Source organism: Nannospalax galili, unplaced genomic scaffold (assembly GCF_000622305.1).
Source record: "Nannospalax galili isolate Female #2095 unplaced genomic scaffold, S.galili_v1.0 scaffold717, whole genome shotgun sequence".
NCBI lineage: Eukaryota > Metazoa > Chordata > Mammalia > Rodentia > Spalacidae > Nannospalax > Nannospalax galili.
The window spans coordinates 1263232-1290815 of record NW_008339763.1 but is presented as its reverse complement, the minus strand read 5'-3'; the positions used below and the strand labels follow the sequence as shown (position 1 = coordinate 1290815).

General features: G+C 50.3%; 2 protein-coding genes across 5 annotated transcripts; both read right to left on the bottom strand.

Annotated features, from left to right (window-relative positions):
• Positions 1 to 3655: 3655 nt before the first annotated feature.
• Pycr3 (pyrroline-5-carboxylate reductase 3) lies at positions 3656 to 7466 on the bottom strand. Of its 3 annotated transcripts, none has more exons than XM_029564230.1 (7): positions 7330 to 7456; positions 6748 to 6904; positions 5902 to 5966; positions 5329 to 5508; positions 4869 to 5081; positions 4446 to 4538; positions 3656 to 4314 (listed from the first exon to the last, which is right to left on the bottom strand). In XM_029564230.1, exons 2-7 carry the CDS (start codon positions 6782 to 6784, stop codon positions 4132 to 4134), a joined length of 771 nt encoding a protein of 256 aa, XP_029420090.1. In that variant the 5' UTR covers positions 6785 to 6904; positions 7330 to 7456; the 3' UTR covers positions 3656 to 4131. The 3 variants fall into 3 exon arrangements, with proteins under 3 accessions (XP_029420090.1, XP_017654035.1, XP_008832736.1); XM_017798546.2 differs by having other exon boundaries at positions 6776 to 6904; XM_008834514.2 differs by lacking the exon at positions 6748 to 6904 and having other exon boundaries at positions 7330 to 7466.
• Positions 7467 to 8580: 1114 nt separating this feature from the next.
• Positions 8581 to 13122, bottom strand: Tsta3 (tissue specific transplantation antigen P35B). 2 transcript variants are annotated; one of them, XM_008834513.2, is made up of 11 exons: positions 12978 to 13122; positions 12142 to 12298; positions 11713 to 11827; positions 10605 to 10733; positions 10440 to 10513; positions 10129 to 10262; positions 9949 to 10013; positions 9655 to 9721; positions 9453 to 9532; positions 9179 to 9278; positions 8581 to 8844 (listed from the first exon to the last, which is right to left on the bottom strand). In XM_008834513.2, the coding sequence occupies exons 2-11, from the start codon at positions 12285 to 12287 to the stop codon at positions 8819 to 8821; spliced, it is 936 nt and encodes a 311-aa protein (XP_008832735.1). In that variant the 5' UTR covers positions 12288 to 12298; positions 12978 to 13122; the 3' UTR covers positions 8581 to 8818. The 2 variants fall into 2 exon arrangements, with proteins under 2 accessions (XP_008832735.1, XP_008832734.1); XM_008834512.2 differs by having other exon boundaries at positions 8581 to 8874; positions 12978 to 13121.
• Positions 13123 to 27584: the final 14462 nt, after the last annotated feature.

The window sequence follows — 27584 nt, the reverse complement described above, 5'->3', positions numbered from 1 at the left end:
GGTTAGGAATCCCCCTCCCCCACCACAAGAGGGCTCAAAGGGTGTCCTCTTGGGCTAGGAGCACACACAGTGGTAGGATACTTCCCTAGCAAGAAGGTGGCCCTGGGTTCAATCCATACACTATTAAAGTGCATTTTGGAAAATGCTGGTGTTCCCACGTGCCATGGAGAGTTTCAGATGGCTGAGTCCTGGCTGTGGAGGAGGCTGCTTTGCCCAGGTGCCCAGCATGTGCCTCAGCAGTGAAACCTGTAACCCCAGGGCTTGTCGTGCAGCATATATGTGGTACTGAGGCTTCAATCCCAGCAGCACCCCAGCTTATGATGTGCTATTGCCTCACACGTCTGTTACTCCATTCAGCATCTGAAGTGATGGGGATACCTTGGGGTTCTTGGCCACTTTTAGGAGAACCATATACTCGGGATTGTGAACCCATCTGCGTTACCTACTGCTGTTCCCTGTAGGCACTGAGTTTGCAAGAGCCAGTGAGGAGGGTGAAACTAATCCCTCCCTAAAGCAGCTGCTGTGTACCAAGCACCATGCTGGAAAGCCAGTTCTTTTGCCTTGGAGGTCTTCCTGATCCCACAAAGCATAGAGACCCTGTAGTCTGGGAATGTAGGCAGCCTTCCCTGCTGGGTGGCTCTGTCACAGGCTTACAAAATGTGTCTGGAGAGAGCACACAGCACAGAAAGAAGGGTGACTGGATTCTGTTGGGAGCCACCACCAAGCTGCAGTTTTGGGATGGGGAGGTGGGAACTTGCAGGGGTTACAGTCTTGTCCTCAGGGTCCAGTTCACACCCTTGGAAAGCAGCAGCAGCTGAGTTATCGGTGAAGAAGCCTCGTATGAGAGGAGGGAAGCACCTCAAGCTACCGCATTGGCCTTGCCTGCGGGAAACCCAGCTGGGACCTGGCACAGTCTGGCCTCTGCTGAATGTGTCCACAGGTGAATCTTGACCCCAGTGGCTATCCTCAAGAGAATCTTGAGCTGTGACTTCATGACTTCTTGAAGGGGCCTTTCTCTAACGCTCAACCTTGCTCACAGCTGAGTTCATCTGGCCAGGTGGTCCAGTGGCACTTGTGTAATAAAGCTAACATGTCAACATCGCCAGCTACCTTGTTTTAGTCTTATTTTTGTGACTGGATCTAACGCTTAGACCTAGACTAATCCATAGAGTGGATATGTGGGAGGAGCATCAAAGTCAGACAATATCGAATACAGAAAATACCATGGGCACGTCCACCACTTTTTAAATTTTTTTTCTTCTCTTTTTGAGACAAGGTCTCCCTGTAGCCCCAGCTAGCCTGGAACTCACTACACAGACCAGGCTGGCCTCAAACATAAAAAGGATCTGCCTCCTAAGTCCTGGGATTAAAAGCATGCACCACAATGCCTGGCCCACCAGTTTTATTTTAAAAGATTTATTTTAGAAGTGTTTCATCTGCAAGTATGTAAGTGTACCACATGCATGCCATGTCCACAGAGGCCAGAAGAGGGTGCCAGAGTCCCCTGGAACTGGAGTTTCAGAATGTTGTGAGAGAGCATGTCAATGCTGGGCCTCTACAAGAGCAGCAAGTGCTCTTGACTGCTGAGCTTACTCTCCAACCCCATATCCACCAGTTTTTTATCTCAAAAAGCAGTGGCTAGTCTGGCAGCATTTAGAGGAAGAGCCTAGCTGATATGGTCTCAGCTCTGTGGCTCCAAAATTGCCTCTATTGAGTCAGCATGTCCCTGTACTGCCCCCCACCAGTGAACCAGCATGTCCCTCCACCAGTGTACCTCCCCTCCACCAGTGAACCAGCATGTCCCTCCACCAGTGAACCGCCCCTCCACCAGTGTACCGCCCCTCCACCAGTGTACCTGAGGCTCTGTAACAACCTGCTCTGGGAAATTTAAGTGTGTTCTACTTCCCAGCCTAGTCCCAGAAACAGCTGGTGGCTCACTTCAACAGGATTCTCTGCAGGTAGGCTGCCCAAGGAGTCCCTGTAGGGCATGGCCTACATCAGAGCCCAGTGTTCCATCCCACCCAGACTTGGCTTGGAGGCCAGGTTGCAAGGAAGCTGATAGTCTAGTGTCTGTACATCACAAGGCAAGTGGCCTGCAGTCTTCTTAACCTCTAATCAGTGGTCACCTCAGCACTTTATTCCTTTTCACAGGTGAGGAAATTCGGTTGGTCACTGGACTCAGGATGGTCCTTCTGACAAGTGACCGCCAGAGTGATGAAGCAGCCTTTGGCAGAGAAGACCCACCCACTGGCTGGGAATGCAGAGCTGGGACAGGAGTCCAGGCCAAGGGGCTGAGGGAACACAAGGCCACAGCGCAGGGGGAGTGGGGCACGGGGATGGAACATCCTTGTTCCTGTCTCTAATTACCATTAGTCCTGCTTTATAGATAGGGGTTAGCTTGCCTAGTGTCACCCAGCTAGCAGATATCACCATGGGAGAGGACTCAAGCCGTACTTGTGGATGTTCCCATCTATTACCAGGAGGCTGCTGGGTGAAAGCGAGTTAGCACTCTGAGGTCTGGGTGGCCAGGAGTCTTGAGGAATGGGGTGGTCCTACCTACCTAGTGGATCAGCCCTCTGGCCCTCAATCCCATGACTTTGCTCTTCCCATATCCTGGTTTTCATGACTTGCTGGTCCTTGACAGGACATTGACGAGCCAAGTCCTGCAGGGGCTAGTTGTAGTGCCAGGGTCACAGGGTCCTAAGTACTCCTGACCCAAGAATGAGTCATTCAGGCTGAGCGCTACCTGCCCATGGGCCAGCTTAAGTCCAGGAGGGAGGAAGCCTATGCCCAGCTAGAGACAGGTCTTCCCATCTAGCCAGGACCCACCATCAAGACCTCAAGCAGTCATCCACCTGCCTGCCACCTACCTGGTGCAGCCTAAGCACTGGGCAGGTTTGGCCAGGATCACTCTACAGTATGGGACCTCTGGATGCAGCTCCTCAACTAGGGGAAGGGCATGTCACCTGCTAGCTCCTCAGGAGAGGTGGATCCTCAAGCTCCCAGTGGGGACTCAGTCCAGCTGCAGGTCAAAGCTTTGGCTTCATGGAGGGTAGGGGAGTTCCTTGAGCAGATGCCATATAATCCCCATGCCATCCCCACCTCTAGTATGAGAGCTGGGTTTTGAGCAGTCCCGCGGACATTTGGGGGGCCAGGTATGACACACACCTTTAATCCAAGTACTCAGGAAACAGAGGCAGGATCTCACAGGATCTCTGTGAGTTCAAGGCCAGCCAGGAAGCAGAGGCAGCTGGATTTCTGAGTTCAAGGTCAGACAAGGCTACACAGTCTGACAGGAGGTGGGAAAGGAAATAAGAGTTGGAGGAGGAATAATTCAGGAAAGAGCCAGGATTCCAGACCAGGCCCAGTACCTCTTCTTGTGAGCACAAAGCAGCACCTGAGAATCAACATTGCCTATTTCAATGGCTCATGAGAAGCAGGGTCATTGAGACACTGGGCAGGTGAGGCCTGCAGAGACAGGCCACGTTTCCGTGTATAGGGGAGTGGAGACACTCGTTTGATAGAACTGTGGTCCTTAGAGGAGACAAAGGGAAGATGGGGGGGACCTGGGGAAGTAAGGAGGCTGGTGTGTTAAGGTTGCAGGAACTCTCCTTGGAGAGTTCTACCCCCTCTTTACAGGGCACCAACAACAAACCAAAGTACGTTGAGTTTATTGGGCTTACAGAGCATGGGTGAGGGGTTATATTACAGCAGCATGGTGACCCCAAGCAGCTGCTCACACTTGCATGAACGATGTGTGCATCACTGCAAAGGTGGATTCCCTTTAGTTAACCTTTCACAGTCTATATATGCTACTACCTACCACCCTCAAGACCATGAGCTCATGTGCAGGTAGGGCAGAATAACACACAGCTGGCAAAGAGGTGCAGGAGGAAGTGGCTAGAATCTCAGGTGAGGGTCCCACAACCCTCCCCATCCTCCCCTTCTGTGATGGAGGGTCAATAGTCAACAAGCCTGATCTTGAGGGTCCCTTACAGTGGTCACAGCTGCTCTGATGATGACGGCTGTTGTGTTTGGAGGACAGTGCACTACAACCCCCACCTAGGGCTATTCTCATCACTCCGAGGCCATAGCTCTGTGAGGAGCTTATGGACTCATCTGGAGCCTGGCTTACTTCCTGCTGAGCTCCTTAGCCCTCTGCGTAGCGGCCTCAACAGCGCTCATGGTGGCTGCTCGAAGGCCACCCTGCTCCAGGGCATGAAGCCCATAGATGGTGGTTCCTGCGGGAGTGAGCACATCCGTCCGAAGCTGGGCTGGGTGCTGCCCTTCCTGCTGTAACATCTTGGCTGTCCCCTGCGGAGAAGGAGTTAGGGTGGTGAGCCGGTGGAGGCAAGGCAGCCACACATTTCCTCTGGACTTTGTGGGCTTGTCGAGACAGTCCAAACTAGAACCTTGCAGACATTCCTGAGGAAACCTTTACTCACCAGCAGGGTCTGGGCAGCAATGCGGTGGGCTAGGCTACTGGGCATGCCCATCTTGATGGCACCTTCGGCCAGGGCCTCAGAGAACATACACACCTGTAGCAAGAGCATGGGGGGGCATGTCAACGCTGACACTTTCCTGGACACAGCACCCAGCTAGAGAATGCTCACAACCATCAGAAACAAGGCCATAGCATGACCACAGGTGCCTGGGGGCCAAGATCTAAACCTAAAGTTTTGCAAACAGGTCAGCCTCAATGACCCAACTGAGTATGAGATTTTCAGAGACAGGAGTGCTCACAGGTGGTCTGAGAACCACTGGCAGTCCTGAGGCTAGACTCTGAGGGCAGAAGCTATTTTAGGGACCTGGAGGACCTTATTTTGTAGGGGGATTGCCTGCCAAGCTGTGGGTAAAATAATACTCACGAAGGCCACGCCACTGCCACTGAGGCCAGTGTGGATGTCGACGTAGGACTCAGGTACCTCTAGGCACTGCCCACAGGCCTCCAGCAGGTTCTGCAGGAGCTTAGCCTCGTCATTCCCAGCATGGTGACCCCGTGCCATGACCATGGCTCCCTCCTGGACTATGCAGGGTAGATTGGGAGAGACCCGTAGCACTCGTGTGTTTGGAGGCAGCAACTGGCCGGAGAGAGTTGAGTGTCAGGCAGCCTGTGGGACTGGGCCTGCGAGGCAGACACCTAAGGCAGATTCAGGCTCTAGTCCCTACTTCTAGGACAGTGGCAGTAGTGAATGCTAAGCTAACCCCGGCCACCTAACACTGGTGGGCCAAGTGACAACTTCTAGAGGCTGGCTGCCTCCCCAAGTCTGGTCAACAGAGCCTATTTCAGGGTCAAGACCTTATTCTTACCATACCTGGGCTACTCACCTCCTCCAGAGTGCTCAGAGAGACCCCAGCAGCAACAGACACCAAGATGTGCTCAGTGGTGACCACAGGGGCCACCTCTGTCAGAACAGCTGGCAGGACTTGGGGCTTAGTGGCAAAGATGACAAGCGAGCAGTTTTGCAGCACCTCCTTGTTGGAGTGGGTAGTCTGGCAACCCAAAGCCTGCACAGGATGCCAGGGCCAGAGACAGGACCCTGTGAGTGAACATGCTACCACACAGCCCTTTGTGCCACAGATCACCTTACATCCCATGGATTCCCTCAGGCCTGTTGTTTCAAATTTCTGCACTAGCATTCTCCAGTGCCTAAGACTTCCCAGCAGGCTGTGCTCCTCACAGACCCCAAACTGTATCTTCCTGAACCTTCCCTCCTAATTAGTATCCATGCCTACCCTACTGAATCAGCTCTAGTCCTCCACAACCTGGACTTTCTTCTTGGTCTTTGACCTCCCCTTCCCCAGGCTAGCCCAAACAGTCTCAAACCTCCAGCCATATAAGCCACACACCGCTGGCCTTGATAAATGCCTCAGGATGGGACAACCCTAGGCTCCACTCACCCTGAAGTGGCAGAGGTTCCTGTCAGTTGGTGCACTGGCCATCACCTGCTTAGCCTCCACTTTGCCTGGTTAGAAAGGCAAAGGCAAAGGCTGGTGAGGGCTGGGAGGACAGTAAAGAGCCTGCCTGGTCCCCTCCTGGCCCACAGCTCTGCAGGAACCCACACTAGGTATGTTTATGCTCAGAGCTGAACAATCGGGTCAATTCAATGGTACTTAGCTGCCATCAACATCTACCTGCTGTTGGAGACTAGGGCCAGGCACTTGCCTAATCCTCTGAGGACAGATTCCAAAGGCCTCTGCCTTCAGGGAGGAGGTAGCTGGACAGAGCACTTAGGCTTGCTGGCCAAAGGGCACAACCGCTCAGGGAGCACCAGGCTGGAGTGGCACGGTGGGTACAAAGATAGCTGAGACAGACAAGATAAGGGACATGCTTCCTTGTACCAGGGCAAGTGTGCTGGGATGATCCAGAGGAGGCTAAAAGCCAGTTTGGTTGAAATCATGTTTTTGTGGGTTATAGAGGTAGGAAGATTGGGTTAGAGAAACATGCACACCACACAGCCTAAACACAGAATCAGCAAATCCTGTCAGTAATGGCCACACCTCTAGTCCTGAACACTCCTTGAGTCTGTCTGCACAGCACCTGGAGGCAGGTGAACTGCCAGGTTTTACACTTGAAACCTGTAGGAAGCCATCTTCTCATGATCATCACCCTCTGGGCTTTGAAGTGCGGCTGAAAGCAGTATATGGTGCCAAAGGTCACTAGCTTCTCTCTCTGCTCTCTATAGGCAAAGGCTTTCTGAACTGCACAATAGTGTTCTTGGAGTATGAACAGCCCCTGCTACATACCAGCAGTCCTTATCCAGGAAGATCTTACCAGTCCCATGCCCCCTTGCAGAGTTCTACCCTGTTGGAGACAATCTGGGCTTCACATTCAGGGTGCTGTTGGCATCTAGAGATGATGGACCCAAGAATGTCCACAAAGCTGTTCACACTGGAAGTGGACCTGGTGCATGCATAGAATGCAGAATCAGCAGTTCACACAGCTGAACTAGACCCAGGCCAGGAGACCAGGAAGTTGGACGCTGTTTTGAGCCGCATATGTAATGATAAGCTAACAGCCACATTAAGAAGGTGCGGGTGAAGTTAACTGTAATTTTCCTTAATTCAATACATTTAAAGGAATATCATTTAACATGCAATCAATCTTTTAAAGAAAAACCTGCGATACTTTTCTCCACACCGCGCCAGGCACACCTACCCATCTGGGGTAAGGGCTGTCCGTCTCATCCCGGGACCCTGGAGACCTGGGGGCCCTGCTGGAACCCAGTCACACGCGTCCCCACCCGGGAGCCCTGGGGTTCACACCACGGGGGCGGGCCATGGCTCCTCCCACGGGGAACCCCGCAGCCAGGCTCCCCGCTACCCCACCTGCTCGAATGAGGCCCTGAGCGATGGCCTCCGCCATGCGGCCTGCACCCACGAAGCCCACGCGCCCCAGGTCGAGACCCGCGGCCTCCATCGCGATCTCCCCGCAGGCCTGCAGGCGTGGTGGCGGTGAGCCCCGCCCCCCGGAGCCGCATTGGTGGAGAAGCCGGGGGCGGGGCGGGGCGGGGCCAGGCTTTGCTGCCCATTCCGAACTGGGCGGGCCTTTCACATGCTTGCGGGAATCATAGCGCAGGGGGTCCGGAAGGGTGGAGTTAGTCCTTAGCAGGCTGGACTCGCCCCCAAAGCCGCTCGGAGGTAATTGGAGGAAGAGCTCCAACCATCCAAGGGCCCCTGGGGCTGGTAGGGATTTTTAAAAAATATTCTATTATTTTTATTTTATAAGTGTATTGTCTGCGTGTAAGTGCTCCCATACCCGTGCCCTCCCCGCAGAGGTCAGAACCTGAGTTAACAAAGAGGTTGCTGGCCGCCACGTGGGTGCTGGGATTGGAACCTAGGTCTGCTGCAAGAGCAGCCAGTGCTCTTAACGCTGAGCCATCTCTCTAGCCCTTGTTCTCTTTTCGATTAGTGAGATTTTAGGGTGAATCTCAGGGAGCCTGTTTTTTTGGTCTTTTTGAGACAGGGTCTCCCTGTAGCCCCAGCTATCCTGGAACTATATAGACCAGGCTGGCCTTGAACTCACTGAGATCCGCCTGCCTCTGCCTCCGGAGTGCTGGGATTAAAGGCGTGCACCACCATGACCGGCTTGACTGGCATTTTAAAGCACCAGCTGGAGAAGTGCTGGTCGCCCTAGTTGGGGCACTTGTTAACATATGTGCCTTGGGTTGTGCACTCGCACCTGTACTGCTTCTTTGCCTGAAAAGCAGCACTAACCCAAGGGTCATCAGCACGGAGCACTTACAACCACACAGCATTTATAAGGGGGATGCTGTAGTTGGACTGTGAGGGGACCACAAGTGGAGGGCTGTGCATTGCCAGGGTCCAGGGCAGGCTATGGGGAGGTAACCCTGCTGCATACTTGAACCAAGGGAGAGTTCACATCTGACCTGCACAGCCTGCCTCCTGCCACCCACATCTCCACCCTCTGGGCCTTAACACAGGGACACTGGCCCCAAGTCTAGCAACTCTCAGGGGGCTGAGCAGCACACAAGAGGACAGTGAGTCCCAGAACTGGACAGGCTAGGGAGACAATGCTAGGTGCCAGGGTGAGGGATGGCTGGACATAGCTACTGAGTACACGTTTGTGAAAATGAATTTTATTGGTTTCTAGAGATGGGACAGCAGGATAAGAGTGGTTGCACTGAGATTGGACCGGCCTTTCCATGAGGACCGACAGACATGGGCTCTGCTAGACAGCTGCATGAAGCCCCCTGGCAGAGGGGCCAGCATTTGGCCCAGACTGGACACCACCCTAGTTCACGAGGTCTGAGGGTGGCCACTGGGCACTGCCAACTGTGCCTGCTTGTCACATGCTTCACTTCCGGGCCTGTTCATAGTTCTCTGCAAACCAAGTACAGGTCTCCTTCACAGCTGCAGAGGTAGACAGGTGAGAGCCAGTGCCATTGACCCCCCAGGAGGAGGTGGAGAGTGTGGGGACCCCAGGGACATTCCCCCTGAGCAGCATGCAATGTCCTGCCTCCCAGGGGTACAGGCTCTCGTAACCAAGCCTGCAGGACAACCGACCCACCCACCCCATGTCACATTAGGGACACTGAGGCCACAGTAGGGGACAGGGAGGAACAATGGGGGCCAAAGTCAAGGAAGGACTGGCTGGCAAGGACTCTTGCAGATACAGGTTGGGGTAGTTGGGGAGCACAGAGAGACAGGAGCTCACCTTGCTTGAAGGGTGTAAAGCGGAAGTCAGGCAGGTAGGTCCGAAGCTTGCTATTGCTGGCTGTCTTCTTAAACTGCCCATCTGACTTGGTGGTATCAAACTGGGCAGCTTGGTCAAGGCCACACAGTAGAAGCACCCCCACTTGCTTTACCCCAACATCTGTTTTTCCCTGAGCAAGCTTGGGGCACAGCAGATCCCTTCCTGCTACCAAGGCAAGCACCAGTGCCCCTCCACAATGCCTCACCATCTGCCCATCACAGGAGCCAAAGGATACAGTGACTTCCCCACAGAAGCCCATGGCCTCCACTATAGCCTCAGCTGCCTCCTGGATAGACACCTCATCCTCCTCACCCACTGTGGAGAGCCATGGGCCAGCAGCTAGTCAGGCCTCCCTGTTCAGAACCCTGAGGGTATTTCTGCTCCCACCCCTTGAGGTCCTGCCATGCTGCAGGGAACAGGAGCTTCGGGGTGCCCACCTGAGAGGATGATGGGCTCCACCTCATTGTACTCCCGAAGGACCCAGATGAATAGCCGGGCCAGGTCCTGGAGGTCAGAAGGGAAGGTCAGATCCATAAGTAAGAGCTAAGTACGCCTAGTGGGGGAGGTCACACTGCTGTTTCGGCTCCCTGGGGGCACAGCCAGGGATCACCACCTTTGGGGTCTCGCCTTTAGGTCACCCTTTCTCTTGCTGAGCCAGAGCTGCACCCCCAGTGATTTAGCAGGGACCAGAGCTGTTCCCCATGCCACACCACTGCTTCCCCTAAACATACCAGTGAGTAGATGAACTGCCTCCGTGGTTTCCCTGTACCCCACACAGTCAGGGCTGAACCGCTGCCTACAGATGGGGTAGGTGTCAGAGCACTGCAGCCAGGGCCAGCTCCCCCCAGCTGGGCCCAGGGCCCATCAGGCAGGTAACCCGGGCCAGGTATGGGCTGGGAAGCTGCACTCACTCTTGGCCAGGTGCACCTTATGGATGAGGCCAGGCAGCACATGGCCATCCTCTATGTTGAAGTTGTCATGAGGCCCAAAGACATTGGTGGGGATGACAGCCGTGAAAGTACAGCCATGCTGCTGGAAATAGGCCCTGTGGAGGCACAGTGTCTTCTGACCTCATCCTAGAACACGCCCCTAGTGTCCCCATTCCTTCCGAAGCTGGCCTCCAGATGCAAAAATGGGGTAGCAAGAAGGTCCCACCAACCCAGGGGTTCCATCCTCCCCTCTCCGGAGAGACCTGGCGGGGAAGGGTACTGAGAAGGAGCACCTGTTCTGTATGTCAATCATCCTCTTGGCATATGAGTACCCAAAATTGCTGCTGTGGGGCGGCCCGTTGTGGATCTGGGGGAGCAGGAGGAGATGCACTGAGAACCCTCATTTCCTGGCTCCACCCACACCATCAGGCCCTACCCCAGGTGGCCCTGCCCCTTACCATGGTCTCATCAATAGGATAGGTGGTCTTGTCAGGGAAAATACAGGTGGACAGGCAGGAGACCACCTTGCGAGCACCCACCTCAAAGGCTGACTGCAGGACATTGTCATTGATGTGCACATTCTTCCTCTGCAGGACACAGTAGAGGCAGGTCAGGCTACTCATGAAAGACCCAAGCTCTTTCCTGCTCCTTCAGGGACAGAGGTGGGGATATACCCAGATATGGGCCAGGATTTGTACCTGTTCATCCCAAGTGCTCCTGGGCAAGGCCAAGCCTCCCAGCACTCGCCTTACAGAAACTGCTGCCCACTAGGGCCACAGCTGCATCCCCAGGGCTGCTAAGCGCAAGCCAAGTATAGGGCTGGGGAAGACTTTGGTGGAACTCCTGCTACATGAGAGAAGGGTCCCCCACTATCCAACCCCAGAGAAAGCACACTGAACTCTACTTCCCAGTGGCTTGCCCTGCCCCTTCTCAATCTCCAGTTCCCTTCTCTAAATTGACATGAGGCATTTTTACTCGTCTAAGGATAAGGAAAAAGTAGTGGACCAGGCGGTTTGCTGAATGCAGGGACAGACGAGGAGAGCTCTGGATGAGAGACCCTGGGTAGAATCTGTTGGGAGCCTCTGCTGACAGCAGTGCCTGGTACAGGCCAATCAGACCGAAGCCACTGCTCAGAGGAGCACAACCAGCAGAAGCAGAGTCCTTCTGTTATGCCCTTCTTCCCAGGGACATGCCACAGACAGGCGTACATCACAGAGTGATTGGCAGAGCCAGCGAGCCCAGTCTGGGAGCCCAAGAATTCGGAAGTCCAGCAGTCTTAGTAGGCAAGAGCCAGCCCCCAGCTAGAGCAGGACATCTGGTTTCTTCAGCTTCCCAATCCTGCAGGTCAGCATTTGGCCAAATGCCTCCAGGTGCACCTGCATTCCCCTCTGCCCACAGTACTAAGTGTGGGTCACTGGGAGCTTCCCCCTCCCAGGGCTGTACCAAGTCAGAGTCCTCAGGGACTTCCTGAGGTGAACCTGTGAGAGTGGGAAGCCCAACTGTAAGCTCCAAGAACATAAGCTCCTGGCTCCCAATGCTTATTGCCCCCCCAACCCTCCAACTTACCCAGAAATCCAAATTGTATTTGATATTCCGGAACAGGCCGCCTACCATTGCAGCAAGATGGATGACATGGGTGGGCTGCACCTTCTGGAACAGGGCTTGGGTTTGCGCCACATCCCTGGGGGAAGCCAGGATGTCAGGGATCCCATGGAGGCAGAGGGAATTTGGGGGTTAGAGTGGTGGGTGCAGGAACTGGGTGGGTCCACAGCTGGAAAGGCAGCCAAGGGTATAAGTGGCCAAGTTCAGGGCTTAGCAGGTGTCAGGGTGTGGGCTCCCGGAACCAATCGGAGGATGTTTACTTAGAGCACAGCCAGCACCCAGAGCCAGACCAGTCACCTGGCAGGGTGCATCCAGCCTGGTTCAGGAAAAGACCCAGCAGGAAATCTCTTCTCCCTGGAGAGGGAACATGCCCTGGGGATGGCCTCAACTCACGTCAGATCTGCATCTTTGGAAGAGACAAACACCCATTCTTCTCCAGGCAGGCCGGCCCCATCTGCAACCACCTTCTGGATGGCTCTGCCCACCAGTCCGGAGCCCCCAGTCACTAGGATCCTCATGGACCCCTGGGGCTCACCCATATTGACTGCACCTAGAGGAACAAATGGTGCGAAGTCAAGGATGGCATAAGGTGTGCCTTCCTCCCCACCACATTCCCCTGAGCCAATGAGCAACAGGCACTGAATCAGGACCCAGGGAGGAGTCACAGGGCTCCAGACAGACTACCCTTTTCCCCGGGAAGGCCTGTGTCCAAGGCTCCACAGACGCCTACTGGCTGCTATCCAAACCTGGGGAGTTTGATCAAGCCACAGCAGCTTGATCCCAACCCACGGACCCTACTAGGCAGAGGAAAGATACATAGTATTCCCTAGGGCTGACCAGAAAGTAGGCATGCATCAGGGCTGGGAGCTCAGGGCACAGATCACCGGCTCTGCTTCTCGCCAAAGCTCACGCGCTACCCTGTTTGGAGCCCCCAGCTCACTCGTACAGGGCTAATCTCCAAAGAACTTGGGAAAACCTAGTTCTCGGGTGGGTGGCGCCGCTGGACTACCTCGGGCCACCGCCCCCATCGAGAGCCCATCTCCGGGGCCGGGAATCTGCTGGGGTCTCTGTAGGATGGTTCTGGCCCAGCCGCACGGCCCCACTGCCACCCCAAGGAGAGGGAGCCTGGCCCGGATCCCTGGGGGTTCCCGACCTCCCAGCCCACCCCGCTGGGGCCCCCGACCACACGCCACGCCCACGGGGGCTCTAGGGTGGCCCTGCGCTCTCACCTGCGCCAGGCTCCACCTGTCCCGGAAGGGGCTTCCGGCGAAGCAGCTGCTAGCCACGCTGCCCAGGTGGAGGGGGCGAGGCCCTCCTGGGGCACTCTGGGAAATAGAGTCTTCGGCCTGCTCCCGCTTGCACAGCCGCTGCTGGGAAACGTCATCAGGGCCGCACAGCCTTTTGGGAAACCGAGTCCGGTCCGCGCGCAGTCGGGTCCGGAGGCTTCGTCCCCTTGCACGGGTGCTGGGGGCTAGGAGCGCAGAGGGAGCGGGTCGAGGAGGATGCCCCTCGGCTCACCAGATCCCGCCCCGGGCACCCTCTGCCCCTGCGACCCCTGTCCCTGGGCGGTAGTATGGACACTGCTGTCAGCGCTGCGGGCACACGGGTGAGGCAGTGGATGAGGACATCCCAGAACTGTAGTGCTTGGGATTAAGTCACCAGTCTTCGCTCTGAAAGGCACTTCCAAAACCTAACCCCCGAGCTCAAAACTACGCCACTCCCCAGGTGCGATTCCTGGTGTTTTGTTTTTTTGCTTTTAATGTTTATGTATGAGTGTTCTGCCTGCATGTAAAGTGCGCCGGTGCCGTGCAGTGCCCGCGGTGGTCAGAAGAGGGCGTCGGATCCCCTGGAACTGGAGTTACAAAAGGTCGTTAGTCGCTGTCTTAGTCTATTCTTTATTGCTGTGACAAAACACTCTGACCAGTACCAACTTGGGGAGGAAAGGGTTTATTTGTCTTACATCTCCCAGGTCAAACGCAGTTCATCAGGGAGCCCAAGGTGGGAACTCAGGGCAGGAATCTGGAGGTAGGATCTGGAGCACAGGCCATGGAGGAACACTGCTTACTGACTTGCTCCCCTGGCCCCTGCTCAGCCTGCTTTCTTATGCAACACAGGCCCACCTGCCCAGGGGTGGCACCACCCACAGTGGGCTGGGCCCTCCCACATCACTCATCAAGAAGATGCCCTTCAGACATGGCCACAGGCCAGTCCAATAGAGGCAATTTCCCGATTGAGGCTCCCTCAACCCAGGTGTGTCAAGTTGACACTAAAGCTATCCAGCACAGTCGCCATGTAGATGCTGGGACTTGAACCCAGGTCCGCTGAGCCAACTCTCCAGTCCTTCCTGATGGGTTTTGAAACTGACTTCCAGACATAGCCCTTCACACACTGCCAGCATGCAAAGCCCTCCTCTGGGAGTGGACATGCCTGGGCAGCTGGGAAGACCTCATCCCATCTGCCGCAAGGCGCAGCTCGTAGTGCCAGATTGCAATGGTGCTGTGCAAATGCTGGGCTGGCCAGGGGCGCACATGCCCTCTGCCCCTTCAGGTGTCAGCTTCTCACTGCCGTGGATAAGGAAGGTGTCTGAGCAGGCATGACGGGTAAGGGAAGCTTTTGTCACACGTGTTATGCCTGTAACTATCTGCCCCTTTGGTATTCATCTTGGGAGCCCCAAGGTTAGCACTAGAGAAATCCTGGGTTCCCCATTTGCTGCGTTGCAGGGCACCTTCTCTGAAGACTGTCTAGTATGTTCTGCACAGGGGTCCGTTCTGGGAAAGGAAATGCACACACCCCCATCTCTCCATCTCTCTGTTTTGTTTTGCCTGTTACTGGGTTTCACTGTGTAGCCCAGGTGAGGCTGTGTAGGTGAGGTAGCTCAGACTAACCTCAAATTCATGCCAATTCTGCCCCCTGTCTTCCAAGTGCTGGGATTACAGGTGTGAGCTACCATGTCTAGCAGAAAGGAAATTGTCAAGGCTGTGTAGCCTGCCTTCCTGTCCAGGAGCTTCTCTGTAAATTGGCACCAGAGACACAGCCTCTAGAAGCCTTCCTGAGCCTCTTGGTGAGGCTTTGTAGCCCCAGACACTGTGACTGCCATCTGCTTGCACAGATTAGGGTTCTCTAGTGGGGCAGAATTAATAGAATATGTATTATGAATGGGGATTTCACCTGGTGTGGTCCGCGACTTTAATCCCAGCACTTGGGAGGAGGAGGCTGGTGGATCTCTGTGAGTCCAGGCCAACCTGGCGTACTAGTGAGTTCCAGGCCAGCTGGGGCTACAGGAAGACCCTGTCTCAAAAAAACAAAACAAAACAATAAAATAGGCATCCTGGCACATGCTTAATCTCAGCACTTGGGAGGCAGAGGCAGGTGGATCTTTGTGAGTTTGAGGCCAGCCTGGTCTACATAGTGAGTTCCAGGACAGCTGGTGCTACAGGGAGACCCTGTCTCAAAAAAAGACAGAAAAAAAAAAAAAGAACACTGGCTGTTCTTGCAGAAGACCTGACCTGGGTTCTCCCAAGTGCTGGGATCAAAGGTGTACCCCACCATTCCCGGCTACAACCAGAGTTCTTAACCGCTGAGCCATCTCTCCAGCCCACAGCTGTGATTATTAAGAGGCCAGCATCACTGAGGCAAAATCTTCTGGGAAGTATTTCCTCAGGGTCAGCACATGGTAGCTGTGGTCCAGTAAGAGGCCAAGGCTGCACATCAATTGGCAGCAGAACCCGAAAAATAATTGTTAGGGTTCGGATCTGCAGCAACCCCCTCCCCAGTGCAACAGGACCTCATAGTTTTACAAGCCCTCTGAAAAAATACAGGAACTAAGTTAATGAACACCCTGACCATCTGCAAAGTAAACACTCTCTACACCTTTGACCCGAGACCCGATTGCTACAAAAGCTGTTTTGGCACAGCCTGCTTCCCCTTTGATAATCTTAGAAGATAAACAGACCCCTTATTGCATGACCAGATCCTGGCCAACAGAAGGGGCCCATTTGACAGAGGCTATTCTCTCCTGATAAGCCCTGGGTTCTCTCCCTCCCACCTAACTTTTAAAAAATATCTTTCCTAAAAAAAAAAAAAAATCTTCCCTTAACTGGGCGTGGTGGTGCACACCTTTAATCCCAGGACTCTGGGAAGCAGAGGCAGGCGGATCTCTGTGAGTTCAAGGCCACCCTGATCTACATAGTGAGTTCCAGGACAGCTGGGGTTACAGGGAGACCCTGTCTCAAAAAAGACATATATATATACATGTATATATATATCCCCCAGCCAACAGCCTGTAAGCCGACAGCTCCTCTTTCCCGAACTGAGGACTGTCCCATGTGTTTTCCCTACTGATAAACTCTATCTTGTCTGTGTCTTGGTGCTTTCTCCTGTTTTGCCTCCATTTACCTATCATATGGTGCCAAACTCAGCTGAGCCCTGGGACCCACTATCTTTTGGGATCATGTGTAAAGAACTCCAACAGCCCTTACCAGCCTCTTCGAACATCACCAATTTGGCTTTGAGGTACACTCCAACTCTTTCTTTCTCTCTCTCTCTCTCTCTCTCTCTCTCCCCCCCCCTTTTTCTCTTTTCTCTTGTCTCTCCCATCCCCCTTCTTTCTGACTCCATGGCTCTTCTCCCATTCCTTTCCTTGTACTTTGTCTGGCTGGTCATGCCATGCTCTCTTTGCAGGGCTTTCCACTTGAAAATCACCCTAGCATGTCAGAAAGTCCTTTCCTTCCTCTGGGTACAGACACTGTTCCCAGGGGTAGGAACACGCACCCCTTCCTATCCAGGACAGGAACTTGCCTTTCCCCCCCCTGATGATCTGATTGCAGGACACTGCCTCCAGGGACTGGAAAAAGTCGTTCTCAGGCCTGTCCCGGGAAAGGACCTATACCTCCCCCTCCTTCCTCATACCCCATGCTTTCCTGCCTGGACTCTTGTTCCAACTTGCTTGTTCAGTTCCTGTCCTCATTGTCTCCTCCTATTTGTTTGCTCCTTCTCTATCTATTCTGCGTGCTGTACATAATCTGTTGTTATGGGAACCACCCAGTCCAAGTCTGAGAGCCTCACCCCTCTTGCTTATCTTCTTAAATCCTTAAAACAACCAAGACTTTCAGATACAATTGGGCCAAAGCACTTAAAGTTCCTATGCACCACTGCCTGACCCCAGTACAAGTTAGATAATGACTATCTTTGGCCAGACACCGGAACCTTAGACTTCAATATTTTGAGAGATTTAGATAATTTCTGCCAACATAGCGGCAAAAGGTCCAAGCTCCCTTATGTCCAAGCCTTTGATCTCCATGCTAATCCCTCCCTCTGTGTCTCATGTTCCTCTCAAGTTTTCATAGCAAAGACCCCCCAACCTGCTGGTTCCTACCACCTCGGGGGCCTCTGATCCCCCTCCCTACTCCTCTACCTCGGCCTTTGATCAACCTCAATAACCTCAATGCCTCCCTGCCCCTAGCATCTTGTATTTTTTTTCACTTTTTGTCTAAAGCTTCCTTCTCCCAGCCATGTGGCTGGGAGTCGGCCACGTGTCTGACCTCCCAGGCAGGCTCTAAACCTGCGTGGCTCCATGGCTTTCTTTCCTTCCTCAAGGCACCTGCCAAGATTACCAACTTGCCTGCCCTGAGGATTTTTAAGATTCTAATAAAATTGTAAAAGTTTCCAGTTGGGCCCATTTTTAAATTATTTTATGAATGAGACTAAGAATCCTAGAGGACCCTCTTTCTCCCCATTTCATATTGTCAACACAAATGGGACCCCCAAAATTCTAATAGCTTACTTATTTGGTGGTCATGCAGAGATTTTCAAGCGCACGCTGAATTTGGATCTTAAGCAAGCGGCCTTGGAGCATTCAGGCTTAGGCTGAAGCTGCTGGGCGGCTTCACTGGAGCATTTAAAGAATTTAAGGCGGTTTGCCCCATGTACAAATGGAAAAGAGATTTCAAAAGCCATTTTTTCCCCCTGAACTTGTTCTCAGACAGAGGGGCTCAAAATTTTGATCTTAGGCCCTGTTGGGCACCAAGCAAGCTGTACTCAGACCATGTAGTCCTGAGGCGCCTATTTTTCTGACTAGATCTAAGCATTTTAAATTTCAGTGTACATGAAAAGTCGCAGGCTGTGCTCGGTCTAGACATGTGCTTTCATGGCAACAACCCAGTGATTTATGTGCTGGACAAGCACCCTGTTCCTCCTGCTACCTTCATGAATTTCTTTTCCAGCATAGCTTGTATCTAGAAATGAAGAGACCCAGAGAACTTTGCTTTGAATTCACAGCTACAATGGTTGGTTCCCAGTAAGAACAAGTCCCCATATCCTCATTGGCACAGAGGCTGCTGCTCCTGGATCCTGCAGCCTGCCTCAGCCCCTGGAACAGAGAAGTATGCGCCCCCAAAGAATTTTCTCTCAGGGTTTCCTTCTAGGAGGCCAGAGAGAGTTGCAAAGCCCTAGACCAGAGCTTCTCATCAGGTGAAGAGACACGGGGACCGGGAATGGATGTCCAGACCAAGTAATGGGCCCCAGGTTAGACAGGTGGAAGCTGGTGTGGGCTGATACCCGTGCAGGAGGCTGCATACAAAGTCTTGATGTGATTCCAAGATGGCACTGGCCTCCAGTCAGGAATGAAGGGGACCACAACTAAACCTCGATGTGATTCTGAGGTGCTGGCCCCATTTAGGGTATAACAGGAGTCAGGAATCAGGCAGAAAACTGGGTCACAACTAAACCTTGACATGATTCTGTTCGGGGTCTGAAAAATTCCATGAATTGACCACTTGGACACAGACTCAGGAGAACTTAACTGCTTTATTGAATCCGACTGGCCGGGGATGCAGGCAGGCTTGGAGCTACACTGCAAAACCAAATGGAAACCATAAACAGAAGAACCAGCAGGTCTGATTTCCAAAGCCTTAAAACCTATACAGCCATTGGCTAGCTTACCTGGGGCAGAACATTCTTCCTCTTCTGCCCCGGGCCATTTCCATAGAAACCATAAACAGATGTACCAGGAAAGGGTTTGAACAGTGGAGGGGATTTCCAGAGTCAGGCAGAGGGCAGCTCTTTCTCAGAGGTCAGGAAGGGGTCTGAGGGGAACTCTCCTTCAATTCCAAGGTCCTGGCTCTGTTTTAGACAGAACAGGAATTCAGTGGGAATAGCTAGGGAACTGTCTTAAACTCTGAGTGCTTTGTGCACGAATGTGAGAGTGAAAGTGATGGTTCCACGGCTCTGGGAATCCCGCTGAGGTCGTGTAACCTACACAGGCACTCACCCTCGGGTGACTGAGCACGGGGATTATACGTGTGGCCCTAAGGTAAGACCTCTTAAGTCACTGAGAGGTGGCCAGCCAGGAAGGCATCTGAATGAGGGAGACTAACACTCTCCACCCCCTCCTATGCACACATTACATATCTCTCAAGCACATATAAAATTTCAGATGGGCTCCTCCCAGTTCAAGTGTCAGACACAGACTGTCCTCCAGGTGATGCTGGACAACTTTAAACTAGGCTATGCAGGAAATTATGGTATTAAGATAAAACTCTCCAAATTAAACTTTCTGTGAAGTCTGATAACTTGAAATCAGGCCATGCTGGATAAGAATTCCCGAGTTTGGATGGAGGCTACCTGAACCCTAAAACCCAGGTTCATACTTACCAGAAGAGGAGGGAGAACGTCCCCATAGCTATGAGGAGATTATGGAGGAAGTGTTCTCCAGTCCACCTTTATAGGATGAGTGCCTTACATGCAAAGGACCATCGTAATCAAACTCCTTGATTTTTGTGTTTTGGGTGCACCTAGTTTGTGTGGAATTATGTCATGTGTGTCTATGATAATCATGTTCCATGTGTTTGGGATTTCATGCAATTATGTCATGTATGTCTATAAGTTTACTCATGTTTGAGATCTCAAGTAGTTCTGTCATGTGTGTCTGTGGTCATTGTCTTCATATGTTTCCGACAAAACAAACCGGCCACTTCAGTTATTATTTTCATTCATCTATTGTGCACAAAATTATTGGTTTTATTTTGCTTTATTTTGGCATGCCTAATTAAAATACACATGCAGATTTATAAATAAGGATATTTTGATAGTAGATTTAAAGGCCTTATAAATTTGGGTGCCCTAAATATCTTTAAATGTATTGGACAATGTCTCTAGGTCTATTAAGTGTTTCACAAAGCTTTTCAGTGCTTGTTATTTATACAAAACAGTATCTGAAGCCATTTTGCTTTATTTTGGCATGCCTAATTAAAATACACATGCAGATTTATAAATAAGGATATTTTGATAGTAGATTTAAAGGCCTTATAAATTTGGGTGCCCTAAATATCTTTAAATGTATTGGACAATGTCTCTAGGTCTATTAAGTGTTTCACAAAGCTTTTCAGTGCTTGTTATTTATACAAAACAGTATCTGAAGCCGGGTGTGGTGGTGCACGCCTTTAATCCAAGCACTCAGGAGGCAGAGGCAGGCGGATCTTTGAGTTCACAGCTAGCCTGGTCTGCATAGTGAGTTCCATTAGAATTATTTTACTTCTTACTTCCTTGTTCTGAATATTCTTTGGTCTGGGGGACTTGGTTTGAATCCACTTTAACCTGGGGGGCTTTAGTTTGATTCCATCATTTTCATAATGTTTGCTTTAAGGTATCTCTTTGGTTTGCTGGCTCTGAAGTATTTTGGTTTTGACATTCTCCATCTGGTTTGTGTTGCTGTCCGACCTCTAAAGGCCTGAAAATGGTTTGAGAAAATTGAACTCCTGTTAGTTCATTGCTGGAGATGAATTCTGGGACTGGTCTTCCTGTCTCACCCTTTTGGCCTTGTCCTTCTCCCTCTGTTTCCTGCAGCACTGCTCTGTGTGCAGGCAGATGTGGCCCGTTTGGGGGAGAGGCGCTTTTCGGCCCTGGAAACTCTGCTGGCTTAAATGTGGCCCTGTGCTTTTCTCCCTTGGAGCAACTCTTGCCCTTAGCTCTCATGTCTAAGTCTGCACTGACCTGCCTTTATACTAGCTAGTCCTAAAACTATGGGTAACTGAAACCAGGAATCTTAGTGTGGCCTGAGGAGGTCTCTGAGACCTGGAAGAGCTCCCCCAGGCTCCTGGAGAGGGCCATGTGGCAGTGGTACTTTTGTTTCTCTTGCTAGAGGACACCTGAGTTAGACGCAGTAGCACATGGCTCCTTCTGGGGTACTTTGCAAGAAATGATCCCCAAGATGGCCTGAGCCAGTCTCTTGCCTCCAGAACAGCCTGAAACAAAAGAGACAACTACAACGTGTTCAGAATAACTACTTATAAACATTATTATGCTTACCTTGTAAAAATTACCATGTACTTTTATGCATACACTGAATAACCTCTAGACATTTCTGAGAATTAGCTCATAACTGTTTGCTACAGTGTTGAAAGAGAGTACCCCTCAGACCCTCTCCGGCCTCTGAGAAAAAGCTGCCCTCCACCTGACTCTGGAAATCCCCTTCATTGTTCAAACCCTTTCCTGGTATCTGTTTATGATTTCTATGGAAATGATCTGGGACAGAAGAGAAAGAACTTTCTGCCCCAGGTAAGACAGCCAATGGCTGTACAGGTAAAGTCTCTGGAAATCAGCCCTAGATTGTTCCAATCCTTTCCTGGTTATTCTGTGTATAGTTTCTATGGACAGCCCCTGCTTTGTGGTTTTTGTGGGTTTTCTGCTTGAAAGCCCTGCGTTTTCACTACTCGGGGTCACAGTACAGCTCCCGAGTCTGTCTGTGTCCCCAGCCGGTTGGCTTCAAAATGCTTCTATTTACTGAGACTCAGTATCCGAGTGGTCAATTTGGGGAATTCCTCAGACCCCGAACAGTCTGTCTTCTTAGACTCTGGTGGTGATATGATTTTGAGCTTATTTCCTTAAATGTCCCCCCACATGGACACCTTTTCCTCATAGGAAGCAGAAGACCACCCTGAGCCTGAGCTGTTGCTGTCCCAGACTGTCAGCCCTGCAGACCTGGCATGCCAGCTCCTCTGACCCTGTGTGCTGTGCTCCTGTGCTCTCACCTCTCATTCTTTCTAAGTTCCCGCATGCTACTAAGGGAAAGAGTTAACTCTAGACAGCTGTCATTGAATCATACCCATGAAAACTGTTTTCTTATACTCTACACTTTTGGTATTGTCAATCTTTTTTTTTTTTTCTTTTTGAGACAGGGTCTCCTGTAGCCCCAGCTGACCTGAACTCACTATGTCCACCACGCTGGCCTTGAACTCACAAGGATCGCCTGCCTCTGCCTCCCAAGTGCTGGGACTAAAGGCCTGAGCCACCACGCCGGGCCGGTATTGTCAGTCTTAAATGGTCTTTAATAATAGACTGATTCTGTATTGCCTTCTTACCATCCCATTCTTTACCCTCTCATTTCATGAAATTGTCTTTAATGAAAACTATTTAAGCATTATCTTATTTTAATCACACTGTAACTTCTGGCTATAGTTAGCTGTGAGTGCAAATGAAATGTATTAAAAGGGTTTATTAAATTCTGAGCAGGGTTATAGTACAGTGTTCCTTAACTGATTGTGCTGGAGGTTGTGAACATCAATTTGATAATGTTTAACTATGTACCAGTTGCTTCTTTCTACCTAAAGCAAGATTTTGGTAGACTACTCTCTAAACTACATAAGGTAAAAAAAGGATTTTTAACTGTTTTGTGTTTTCCATAAGGTTTACCTGGGAACTTATAAAGCACAGTCTATACATGGGTAATATTAACTTATTACATTATCTTATGTGTGTAATTTAGATTCCATGTTCTTTTTTTATTAAATATTTTTATTTTATTATTTTTATTTTATGTGTATGAGTGTATTGCCTGCATGTATGTGAGTGCACCTGGGGTGTACAATGCCACGGAGGTCAGAAGAGGGCTTCGGATTCCCCTGGAACTGGAGTTAAGGACCTTTCGTAGCCTTCATGTAGGTGGTGGGAATCAAACCCGGGTCCTCTGCAAGAGCAGTCAATGCTCTTAACCGCTGAGCCATCTCTCCAGCCCCGTCATGTTCTTTTAATAAGATGATGCTGCACACTACTTTCTTCTGAGTCAAACAACTACCATCTTCATGACTTCAGCTGTGTCCACTAGCAAAAGATCATCACAACTGGACTTGCTGACTGTTGTACTCTTTCATTGAAGGAGGGTAAGCTGGACCCTCACCTGAGTATTCAGCCATTCTTCCAAGCCAGCTATACATAATTCTGCCCTAATTGCAAATAGTCTCCTGGACTAAAGTATATAATCTGGGGAAGAGTAGGAAGAGAAGGCTTGATCCATGCTGGCTTTCCAGTGTAAATACTCTCAGGTCACCCATACACTTCAGCAACCCCTCAGTCATTTCTGTAAGTGAGCTCAGTAAATTCATTGGCTCCCCAGGAAAACTTTAATGTAATCAAACATTGGTTTGACACTAGAACCTTAGAAGGGGATAAACATTGCTTAGTATCCCCAGGAAAAGAATTCTTGCAACAGATGGAAAATTTATTTATTGTGTCTCATGGTTATTAAGAAGGAAAATGAAAAGTTAAAAGATGTTAGGAAATTGGGGCTGGAGAGATAGCTCAGCAGTTAAGAATACTGGTTGTTCTTGGAGAAGACCCGGGTTCGAATCCCAGCACCCACATGGCAGCTAACAACTGTCTGCAACTCCAGTCCCAGGGGATCTGACAGCCTCTTCTGTCCTCTGAGAGCATTGCACCACATGGGGGCACTTACCTACATGCAGGCAATACACGCATACACATAAAATAAAAATAAAAATTTTAAAAAAGATGTTAGAAAATTATGATGACTGGATATTTTGAGAATCGACAGAAAAAAATGGGAAAGCCTAAGCAAGTGATGAAGATCTGTGTAGGTTTGTTATGATTTATCGAGGATGAGACAAAGATATAGATAATATTAAAATTTCTAAGGTTGTAGCTTAGTCAACTAGTTTAAAGATGTCTAGTTAAGGTTTATTTAAGAATGTTGCCCAAGCTTTATCCACATAGCATATAGTAATTAAAAATACCAGATTGGTGTAACTAACTTTCTTGGGCATTTAATAGCCAGACTTTGAGGCCTATACTAAGCTGGTCAGATGGACTTAAAGGGACAGTTTTTGTTCCTTGCCCTCCAAGGTCAACTAAGTTCCAGGGGACTATGGAGCAGCTCTTGAAATGTCCTGTAACTGTGGTGAGTCACCTGTCCTCTTGTTCAGGGAGGGCACGGAGACCCCAGAAGATGAATTTGAACCAGTGTTCAGTCTACAAAGAGGAGGGTCAACTCAGAGGAAACATTTCCCCCATGCTTCCGAGTGAAACCCCGGTCAAGCAGGACCTTCACGTAGATGGAACTGGTAAAAGAAAAGCCTAAGTCATCAGACATTTCCCCCAAGCCCATGTGACCCCTGAGGACCAGATCCTCAACTGATTAAAGTAAATTGGTTTATTTGGGCCAGGTGCATGGTCTTAAACACCCAAAAGGAAATTATAACCAAAAATTAATCAGTATATTTAAGAGTCCAAAGGATTGCATTTCCCAGACATTAGACTTTAGTTCGTGTAAAATGTTTTCTAGACAATTATTTCTCAGTAGTGATTTTTTTCTTAACAAGAAAATGCTGCTCAGGTGTAAGACTTCAAATCTTGGTCTCCAATACTGTAGTGCCCACCTGCAGCTACTATTGTTCTAAAATGATGGCTAAATTTGTTTTCTATCTAGAAGCCTTTGAGAGGGAATTGACACTGATTCTAGCCACTCCAACAGCTACCAAAATGCCTGAAAACAAACCCTGAGTTCATCCCTCTTGAGTCCAGCCTTGGCAGAGAATAGAAAAATGAAGAGGAGCCCACTAGTGGGATGCTTTTGGAAGCACTCGTCAAGAAATCCCAATGGACTCTAATATGAACATTTGAAATTTGTCCTGTTCTGACTTTTTCTGGTTCCCTGTCTAGAACTTGTGATACTAGCTACTCTTGCCTTTACTTCTCCTTCACATCTCCTGGTCCTAGATACCAGTCAAGGACCTTTTTTTCTCCCTATAGTTAAGAATTATGCAATTTTGGGAGTCTTTTACATAGACCCACTGAAGGGGTATCCCAATTGCCTTACCCTGCGTCCCTGTTCAGCATGGAAGAGGCCAGTGCAGTCTGTGTCCCGATTCCCTATCGGCAATTTGGGTAACCTCTTCAGAGGGTGGTGTGATAAGAATAGGAGGTAGGAATTGGCTAGGCAGTTAGGATAAAAGACCCCAAAGAAAAGTAGCCAGTTTCTTGGCTAAAAGTCAAATTGCCCTTGGACCTTTTTGCAACGTACTCTTCCAAAGGCCAAAGACGTCAAAAGTATTTGGGAGTTCTTAGCTCTAAAAGATTTTATCTTTCACTTAGAACTTCCCAGAACCAGCAGTCACCTCAGTGGGTATTTTTACAGGACTGACTCCCTGGCTTCTGCCCTTACTCAGCCAGTCCCTTGCTCTCTGTTACTTTGGTGCTAACCATTGCTCCCTGCCTCTTCAGATATTTTCAGGGCTGGATTCAACAACTAACTCACACTAATTTTAATCAGCTGTTACTTTCCTTCCCTCCACATGTATAGGAGCACCTGTCAACCATCAAGGACCCTGTTCAGATGCACGAGGTGTGAACCCCCCATCTCTGACTGACCCCTAATACAGCCTTCCCCATGTTCACCATGTTCAGCAGCAAGACGATGATGGCATCCCCTATCCTATAATATAAAAGGCTGGAATGTTAGGGTTCAGATCTGTAGCAACCCCCTCCCCAGTGCAACAGGACCTCATGATTTTATAAGCCCTTTGAAAAATACAGGAACTAAGTTAATGAGCACTCTGACCATCTGCAGACACTCTTTACACCTTTGACCCAAGACCCTCATTGCTACAAGAGCTGTTTCAACACAGCCTGCTTCCCCTTTGATAATCTTAGAAGATAAACAGACCCCTTATCCCATGACCAGATCCTGGCTGACAGAAGGGGCCCCTTTGACAGAGGCTATTCTCTCCTCATAAGCCCTGGGTTCTCTCCCTCCCACCTAACTTTTAAAAAATATCTTCCCAGCCAGGGGTGGTGGAACACGCCTTTAATCCCAGCACTCGGGAGGCACAGGCAGGTGGATCTCTGTGAGTTCAAGGCCAGCCTGGTCTACATAGTGAGTTCCAGGCCAGCTGGGGCTACAGGGAGACCCTGTCTCAAAAAGAAAAAAAAAAGAAAAAAAAGTGTTTGTAGTAGTCTCGTGCAAATGAAGGATATGACAGTCCTTTATGCAAACAAAGGGTTGTGTTTACACTGATTATGGACCTTCTGGGTCACTAAGGGAAGTGTTCCCTCTGGCTGGAATGAAAATGACTGTTAGTGTGCTCAAGGCTTGTCAGTGTAAGTGCACACATGCATGTATGTGTGTGGAGGCCAGAGTGCCATCCACTTTTTTTTTTTTTTTTTTTGTGCTTGCACTTGTGGGGCTGGCTGACTGAGCTGCCTCCACAGCTCCAACCAAAGCATTTGATGGCAAAAAGTTTGGTGCAGGCTGCTTGAAGCGGTTGTGACTGGCACTCCAGTGCCTCAGGAACTGGAACTGTGCTTCAGCCCCAAGCTGTGGCCATGATGGGCCCTTCTTAATTATCTGTGATCTGTGGTGTGTTTAAAGCAGTACAGTTGCCACAAGGGTAGTCTACCTGGCTGGCAGAGCGGGCTGACAGTCCTCTACCAAAGAAGCCAGGCACCATGGAAGGGTCTTTGCAAAGGCCATTTTCTCCATACCTAAGCATAAGGACCACCAGAAGCAACTGTTTTCAGCTGGAAAGGCCAGCAGTATACCTTTACTATTCTACTTAAAGGATGTAATAATTCTCTAGCTGTGTCATAACTTAGTTCACAAGGATCTTGATTGCCTATCTCTTCTACAAGGTGTCACAGTGATCCACCATATTGATGACATGCTGATTGGACCAACTGAACAGGAAGTAGCAATCATTCTGAACTTGTAAAAGAATATGCTTATTAGAGGATTGGAAATAAATCCAACCAATACTCAAGGGCCTTCTACATTAGTAAATTTTCTAGGTGTCCAGCGTTGTGGGACATGCAGCCATACTCCTTTTAAGGTGAAGGGTACATTGTTAAACCTAGCCACTTAGCTTCCTTGGATTCTGGAGGCAGTACATTCTTCACTTGGGTGTGTTACTCCTGTGCATATACTAAGTGACTCTAAAAGCTGAGTTTTCAGTTGGGGTCAGAACAGCAGAAGGCTCTGCAACAGGTCCAGGCTGTTCTGTTACTTGGGTCATATGATCCAGCAGACCCAATGGTATTTGAGGTACTGATGGCAGTTAGAGATGTCTTTTTTAAATTACATTTGTGTGTGTGTGTGTGTGTGTGTGTGTGTGTGTCCATGTGATACAGTAGAGGTGTGGAGGTCAAGGACAACTTGCAGGAATGGTTTATTCTTTCCACCAAACTCAGGTCATCAGACTGGGCAGTGAGTGCTTTAACTCACCATCTCACCAGCCCGGGCCCAGGGATGCTGTCTTGGGTCTTTGGCAGACCCCCACAGATGAATCATAGTAGAGGCCGTTGGGATTTTGGAGGAAAACGCTGCTGTCATCTGCAGGTAACTATTGCACCTTTGAGAGACAGCTCTTAGAAACTGGGTGTTTATATGACTGACCAAGTCATAAAGTTGGACACACACAACTGCAATTCATCCCCACATAGAAGTGTTGCATACATGACTCGACTCAGATCCTGAAGTTGCCCAAATGCCTATGATTCCTACTCCTGTTACTATGCCTTCTGTCCCTAAGCATGTGCCCATGACCCCATGGACT

Bases quoted from the DNA above. Each gene is read 5' to 3' on its own strand.
- Pycr3 (XM_008834514.2), bottom strand. From the start codon at position 7,420: ATGGAGGCCGCGGGTCTCGACCTGGGGCGCGTGGGCTTCGTGGGTGCA. The intron at 5,967-7,329 runs GTGGGGTAGCGG...CTTTCTAACCAG, and splicing joins TCAGGGCCTCATTCGAGCAG to GCAAAGTGGAGGCTAAGCAG. The intron at 4,539-4,868 runs GTGAGTATTATT...CTCTTGCTACAG, and splicing joins GTGGCAGTGGCGTGGCCTTC to GTGTGTATGTTCTCTGAGGC.
- Tsta3 (XM_008834512.2), bottom strand. From the start codon at position 12,287: ATGGGTGAGCCCCAGGGGTCCATGAGGATCCTAGTGACTGGGGGCTCC. The intron at 10,734-11,712 runs GTAAGTTGGAGG...TGTGTCCTGCAG, and splicing joins AATACAATTTGGATTTCTGG to AGGAAGAATGTGCACATCAA. The intron at 10,514-10,604 runs GTAAGGGGCAGG...CTGCTCCCCCAG, and splicing joins ATCCTATTGATGAGACCATG to ATCCACAACGGGCCGCCCCA.